Source organism: Glycine max, chromosome 10, assembly GCF_000004515.6.
Source record: "Glycine max cultivar Williams 82 chromosome 10, Glycine_max_v4.0, whole genome shotgun sequence".
In the NCBI taxonomy this organism is placed as follows: Eukaryota; Viridiplantae; Streptophyta; class Magnoliopsida; order Fabales; family Fabaceae; genus Glycine; species Glycine max.
In genome coordinates this window covers 5,194,065-5,201,210 of record NC_038246.2, presented here as the reverse complement: position 1 = coordinate 5,201,210, position 7,146 = coordinate 5,194,065, and the positions used below count along the sequence as shown (strand labels likewise).

Below are 7,146 nucleotides of genomic sequence, written 5' to 3'. Positions count from 1 at the left end.
TGGGAGGAGGAATGAGAATGAGGGAGCGAGACGGAGATGTCATCGCGGGGGTGGCCGTCGAGGGAGGGAGATGCTGTCGTGAAGGGTGGCTGCCAAAGGAGATGCCGTCGCAGGGGGGTGTTAAAATTGAGAGAATGAAGAAGGGAGGTGTTAGGATTGGTAGATGGGAAGTGAAAATTTCATTAAGGATATAATGGTCTTTTCACTAAATAATGGGAGGTCCAGGGTTTAAGAAGGAAGTTGCAGGATTCAAGTCCCAAACTTTTGTCACAGTTGAAACTAGTGGAGTTAGATAGAAACCGGGCTAGAAGTAGCCGCATTCCACAGGGTGGCCCAAACCCAAACAGAAAAAATGACACTATTCTTATTCTTATTCTTATTTTATGTAAAAATAAAAAGAGCAACCTAATCCAGTGTCGGAAAAACGAAAGAAATTCAGAGGTCCGAAATAGGCTACGTCTCTACGAAAGCCTTGTTCCTTCTTCTCCCATTCTATCCGTTTCTATCCAAATATCCCACCCCGCCATGGTGGTGGCAACAACCAAACACCACTTCCGTTTCCTCTGCACAATGATCACGCTGCAACCACATTAGCGTACTATGCTGTTCTTCTTCTTGTTGTTCCCTCCTCAGCTATGGAATTCGCCAGGACCATGTTCTGTTCTTCTCCACCGTTCCCTCCAAGAACTCATCACCCTTGGAGCACTCTCCCCTCGTCCTCTTCTACTTCTTCCGGTGCTGTTATTATAAACTCAATTGTTACAATTCCGTTTTCTTTTCCTTTTTTTTTGTCTCTAGTAACTAGTAACTAGTAACAAGTGTTTTTACTTTTTATACCAACGTTATAACTGCCTCTGCATTTGAATTTTCCCAAATTTACTCAGCTTAAAGTTAAAAATTTGTTTGTGTGGTAGAAGATATTTTTAAATTAAGATGAAGCTGGTATTGGTGGAAAATCAGTAATGTGTCAAGATACATTGCACGGTTATACTCAATGCTGTTTTTACTCTTTCTGCTTACTTTCTGAGAAAGTTGAATACCGTTTGTACTTTACCAATGCTGTTTAAAACTTTAAGTTCTGCATGATTTTGCAGTGGAGACCTATACTGTGTGTGTTGTATACTTGAATCGTATTTTCTTTTTCACTTTATGAGTAATGAATTTTAATGTTATTGAGATTTCGTTAGCTAATTGATTTCATAGGATTTCTACATCATTTTGCTATTTCTGGTGTTAGGGAAGAATTTAACCATATTCAATTTCTAGAATCTTAGGGTCTGTTTGAGAGTTGGGTTTTAGAAGGGAATGGATGGGAAGGGGGAGGGGAGTTTCTATTTCTATGTATTGTTAGTTTAATTTTTTTTATACAATCTACCAATAAAAAATCAACGATAGTATGACTTTTAAAATAGTTATTGTAAAAGTCAACAAACTTATTATACACTACAATTTTTTATTGGATTTGGTTGAGAGTGTAAAAAATCTTTTTAAAATGAAAAAAAAAATTACAATAATATATATAAACTTAAGAAAAAAAGAACTATACACTGTCGGAGTATAATCGTTTTACACAGTCATCCAATCACAACCCACCATTTATGATAAGTTTGTTGACTTTTAGGATAATTATTTAAAAGTCATATAAACGGGGATTTGTGATTGGATGATAGTGTAAAATTATTTTACACCATCGGTGCATGATTATTAAACTCTAAACTTAATGTCATAATCTTTTTTCTATTTTTATAAACATTAGGTAACTCTTAATTTAAAGACAAAATTGTCCTCCCTTCTCTTTTCCTCTGAAATTCTGCTTCCAAACATATCCTTAAAGAATTCCTTTCACTAATTTGCGGGTTTCCATTTACACCTAGTCTCCACACAATGTTTCTGCTTTGAGCTAAGTAGTGTGTGACTGTGCATATATATTTTTCCCCCAACCTGTTATTAGTCTGAGTTGAAAATTTGTTACATTTCTATGCCCATAAACCTGCAGTTTTGATGCTTCACGAACAAGCTTCCCCTACAGTTGCCTCTTGGTCTTCTAATTTTTCAGCACAGAATTTTCCTGCCTCAGTTCTTTTACCAGAGCAGCGTGATGAATATAGGCCTCTTCTGCACATGTCTAAGGAAGACAAGACATCACAGGTTCAAATTTTATCGATATACTGGATTCATCAAATTTCGGCTTCTTTAAATCCGTATAATGAAATCCTTCAAATTTTATATTTTGTTGTCCAATCAATAAGAATTCATTGCTGGTCCATTCAATCTCAATGGATCAAAACTTTTGAGACCAACTTTTAGTCTATTAAATGTAATGATGCCATCTTTTTTGCATGGATGCATCAACTATTTTCTTAGGTTGTAATTTACAGGTTTTTCCTACTTAGTCACATAATGGACACTGTATTAATGATTCTTCCCCGTGTTTTACTCCAGGCAATGTTAAGTACAAGGCAGATGGATACAGTCACGGTTCATGAAGAGAATAACACGGAAAATGCTGATCAGGTAGTGCTTGACTTTAGGAAGCACCTGCATCACTGGCCTAATTTACAGTACTTGTAAGAGAAATAAAATTGTTCTTCCATGTCAATTTAATCATTTAGTAATTGCTTATAGTAAATTTTGCCCATCCTTAGTTGTCTCCTTATAAGGGCATAAATGGTCTATTGCAGATTAACTTCCTCACAAATAGGGGAAGTTGCTGCTTCTTCAACTTTAGAGCATGTTTCTGTTGACTTGGAGAGGCGTCCAAATGGTGTGCAATTTAATGGAGTTTCTCTTGCTAAGAAAGCTTTGTCTACCTCGAAACAAGAATCCTCAGTAGTTGAAGACTTGAAATCAATTAAAGCTGATGATGATTCAATTCCTTTTGGGTTAGTTCTATCTTCTTAGCTAACTCTGGCATCCTTAATTTATTTTTCCTGTTTATAGGTTAATTTGTTTGGAATGTAATGCCTAAACTAAAAACTTCCATTCAGTCTGGCCTCTACTAGCTTGGCTGATCCTTCAATTGGAAGAAATAAAACTGTGAGGTCAACACGGCTTCTAGAGAGACGATCAAAACAAAGAAAAGTACCTAAGTCGAAAGTTATAGACGATGAAACCTACCTTGCAAGAAAGGATGATGCACAAGAAAAGCTACGTGCAGAAAAGAAGAAAAATGAAGAACTTGATCAAGATGATCCCCTGCGCTTGTTCTTGTGGGGTCCCGAAACAAAACAACTTTTGACACTTGAACAAGAATCTCAACTGATATCTCAGATACAGGTGTTTTGCTAGTTCCCCTGAATTCCTTACTTAAACTCATGGGATACTCTATTAACATGGAATATGTAACAGGACTTATTGAGATTGGAAGAAGTGAAGACCAATCTTCAATCTCAATTTGGAAGGGAACCAACTATGGCTGAATGGGCAGAGGGTGCAGGACTTAATTGTCGATTGCTGCAATCACAGCTTCATTCTGGTAACAGAAGCAGAGAAAAGCTTATTCAAGCAAATTTACGCATGGTAGTCCATGTTGCCAAAAGTTATCAGGGGCGTGGTCTCAGCCTTCAGGACTTACTACAGGTAGCCTTTTAGAAATTAAAGACCTTCCTTTCCCTGTAGCAAAGGCTGTTCAGTGCTTACATGGTTTTCCTGGTTAGTTATATTCTAAATTGTGAATATCATTCAAGAAATTTTTGGATTGCCTAGTATTTCATATTTTCATCAATTAGTAAACCAAGATTCTTGGCTTTTCTTAAATGTGAAAGAGATACACCAGGATAAAAAGACTATAGATGTAGAATATAGAAGGGGAATGAATGCTTTAGATTTTGCCATTTTTCATCTTTACTGATCTCAACTTAACCTCATTCATCAACTTTTCTCAACATAGAAGAATCTGTAAATAATTGATTGGCTTGAGTTGGAGCATGAATTGGGGGGAAAAACTACTTTTATTAAAGGGTTGTGATAATTGTCTTCACTCTTCAGTATTGTCAATTACAATTAGCAGCTGTATTTTACATTTCTTTTCTGGTGCTGTTGCAGGAGGGAAGTATGGGTCTTATGAAGAGTGTTGAAAAATTCAATCCCCTAGCCGGTAGTCGATTTGGTAATTATGCATTCTGGTGGATAAGGCAAGCAATAAGGAAGGCAGTGTTTCGACATTCCAGGACAATCCGTCTACCGGTAAATTTAGTTGTCTAAATTTAAGCTTCACCCTTTTGAAGTGTCAGTGTTCATGAAATATTTTTTTATTGTTAATAAGGAACAAAAATGATGTCAACTACCGTTGCATTAATATTTTTATTGTATCTTTGCTATTTACAAAGCAAGATATTCTATTTCTGTAATACAGAACTCTTGTTATCTCCAGGAGAAGGTATTTATCCTATTGGGCAAGGTAATGGAGGCTAAGAAATTGTACATTCAGGAAGGAAACCTTCACCCAACTAAAGAAGAATTAGCAAGAAGGGTAGGAGTTACTGTAGAAAAGATTGACAAATTACTATTTTCTGCAAGAATTCCAATTTCAATGCAGCAAACTGTGTGGGCTGACCAAAATACAACTTTCCAGGTATTGTGTGCTAGCTAATTAATGTGATTCCACCTTGAAATGATGCAATTTCTTATACTCTATAAAGGGTAACTGTGAAATGCAAGTTCTGCATCAATAATGTTTACACAAAAGGATTTACAACTGATTATAGTGTTATTCAGTTTCCCATTTTCAGTTTGGTGAGTCTTTGTATGGAGGGTTTTGCTTATACTGATAATTGTAAAAACAAATTGGTAGTCTAATAGCAACTGCAAGAATAGTGAATTTTTCTTAGTAATTGTGCTGTGATGAAAGGGAACCAGTGACCTAAAGTATGTTAGCCATCAAACCATAGCATACTACTTAATGGCAAGACTGAGTAGTGATCAGACTCAAGTGTCAGTATCTACTTTGTTCTGTTCAGTTCATTAATCATTATAAACACAAGTTCATTTAAATTTGCACTTGTCAATACCTCTCTTCTTGCATGTGAGCTTTTATTAAGTTGGAAAGATAATCAGACAACTAGTAGTCTAAAATTCTGTTTATTTATTATAAATTTATGTGTAGATGGTCTCCTGATGTTAGTTGATGTCGAATGTGGTCATAATGGATCCTTTACTTTTTTAAGGCAACATAATGTTACAAATGCTCCACACACTACAAATTTAGCCATATTTTTTTTTAATAATTACAGGAGATTACTGCAGACCCCACTGTTGAGGCCACAGATGTGACTGTCGAAAAACAGCTTATGAGAAGGCATGTTCTCAATGTCCTAAGTGTCTTACACCCAAAAGAGAGGAGAATTATCCGGTTAAGATATGGTTTTGAGGATGGTGAACAGAAATCTTTATCAGAGATCGGAGACATATTTGGTTTGTCTAAGGAAAGGGTTCGTCAATTGGAGATCCGAGCACTATACAAGCTGAAGAAGTGCCTTGTCAAACAAGGACTTGATGCTTATGTAGACTTGCTTCTATAGATGAGTAGACACCAAGGTTATGTACTTCATTTCGCTGAGACTTTTTCTGGTTACAATCTGAACAGCGGTACCAGGATCGAACTTTTGAAGGCAAGTTTAACAATAAATACTGTTATTGAGGACAAATCAGAGAACCTGGCTGCCACAAGAAACTTGAAGTGTGTATTAAGAGGTGAGGCTTATACAAATGCGAACACTTCTAGGTGAAAACATTTAAATAGTATTTATTCTAGAAAAGAAAGTTTTTTTACGTTAAATAAATTATATCTTGTATATGTCTTACGTGGATTTGTATTCTACTATTCTTTTGATTGAATTTCTAATTCCATCGTCTCACTTTACATTGAATGCATCCATCCTTGTACTTCTATGCACCGTTGGGCGTTGGCTTTACTTTCATTAGATTATTATAACTTTCACTTGTCTGAAAAAAAATGTATTAAACACACCTTAACAAGTAAATGTGTTGATTATCTAGAATTGAAACCAAACTAAATGAAAGTGTTCCAATACAAACCTACGTAAAACTGCAACTCAATGAGGCTCTATTAAATTTGAGAGATGAACATCAGAAGCCTCATTGACATAATAAACAGAGAGAGGTTATCCTCCATTACAACTATTTAAGGGTTATAAGCTCTGAAGGAATGCCCCCCATTGTCTCTCAACTTTGCTGCACATGTCACTCACCTTATCTGTCTCTGTCATCTTCACATACCCATCACTGCCCACAAACTTCACCTTGACAGAGTGTGTGTTGAGGTGATAGTGGGGTGACAGTGAGATGAAGTGTTTTGCTTACACAGAAGCCATGGTCATGAATTAACTCATTGTCTCTCAACATTTTGTGTGCCAGAAGCTTTGCCTGTAAATTTCCACATCCAACTCCTTCCGAATCTTCTGTTCCAGATCAAGAATGGTTTCTAATAATGACATTTCTATCTTAGCACTATCTTTCCACCATCTATTGTGAAAAACACCTTAGTTTTTATGAGTTCTTGAGCAAATTTGGTTACACTTTTCTCTGGCTTATGACGAGTAGAAATGTTAGGGAATGGTGAATGCATGTGTAGTGGCTGTCTACACTTAATGGACTATTGCTAACATGAAGTCACAAACCTTTTGTTTAGAGCTGTTGTTAACTTTGTGATGTGTTAGTTTGTTAGTTGATAACATGTCATTTGTTTTCTGAATATTTTTTTTTATCATGACATGTTATCTATTACTAGAGCCAGAAATATATCTATCTATTACATGATTTAACTACTAAGTTGCACATAAAAACAAGAGCGTAATGGCTTTCGTGTACCTTTAGAGATAGCATACTAAAATTTCAATACTAACGAAAATAATAATAATAATAAAAAGGTTGAATTATAATTTTGGTCCTTCTAATTTCATAAATTTATGATTTTTATCCCCTTAATTTTTAATGGTAAGATTTGCTCCTCCTAATCTGTTAAACTGACAATGTTGTTTTTTCTATTAACTGATTTCTGTTGACCGTTAAACTCAAATACTGTAACACTACAAATTTCATAATTAATTTCTATGACTTATTAGAAGTAGCCTTTGAGAAGTTAGAGACCTTCCTTCCCCTGCACCAAGGGTTGTTTGGCGTTTTGCA

General features: G+C 35.6%; 1 protein-coding gene across 1 annotated transcript; it reads left to right on the top strand.

The window, feature by feature from the left end:
* Positions 1-258: 258 nt before the first annotated feature.
* Positions 259-5,867, top strand: LOC100778636 (RNA polymerase sigma factor sigF, chloroplastic). Its single transcript, XM_006588730.4, has 9 exons — positions 259-735; positions 1,997-2,148; positions 2,443-2,567; positions 2,682-2,882; positions 2,988-3,276; positions 3,349-3,579; positions 4,045-4,185; positions 4,373-4,573; positions 5,232-5,867. The coding sequence occupies exons 1-9, from the start codon at positions 636-638 to the stop codon at positions 5,517-5,519; spliced, it is 1,728 nt and encodes a 575-aa protein (XP_006588793.1). The 5' UTR covers positions 259-635; the 3' UTR covers positions 5,520-5,867.
* Positions 5,868-7,146: the final 1,279 nt, after the last annotated feature.

Coding starts and splice junctions, on each gene's coding strand:
- LOC100778636 (XM_006588730.4), top strand. CDS start 636: ATGGAATTCGCCAGGACCATGTTCTGTTCTTCTCCACCGTTCCCTCCA. Junction 2,149..2,442: donor AGGAAGACAAGACATCACAG/GTTCAAATTTTA, acceptor GTTTTACTCCAG/GCAATGTTAAGTACAAGGCA. Junction 3,580..4,044: donor GCCTTCAGGACTTACTACAG/GTAGCCTTTTAG, acceptor GTGCTGTTGCAG/GAGGGAAGTATGGGTCTTAT.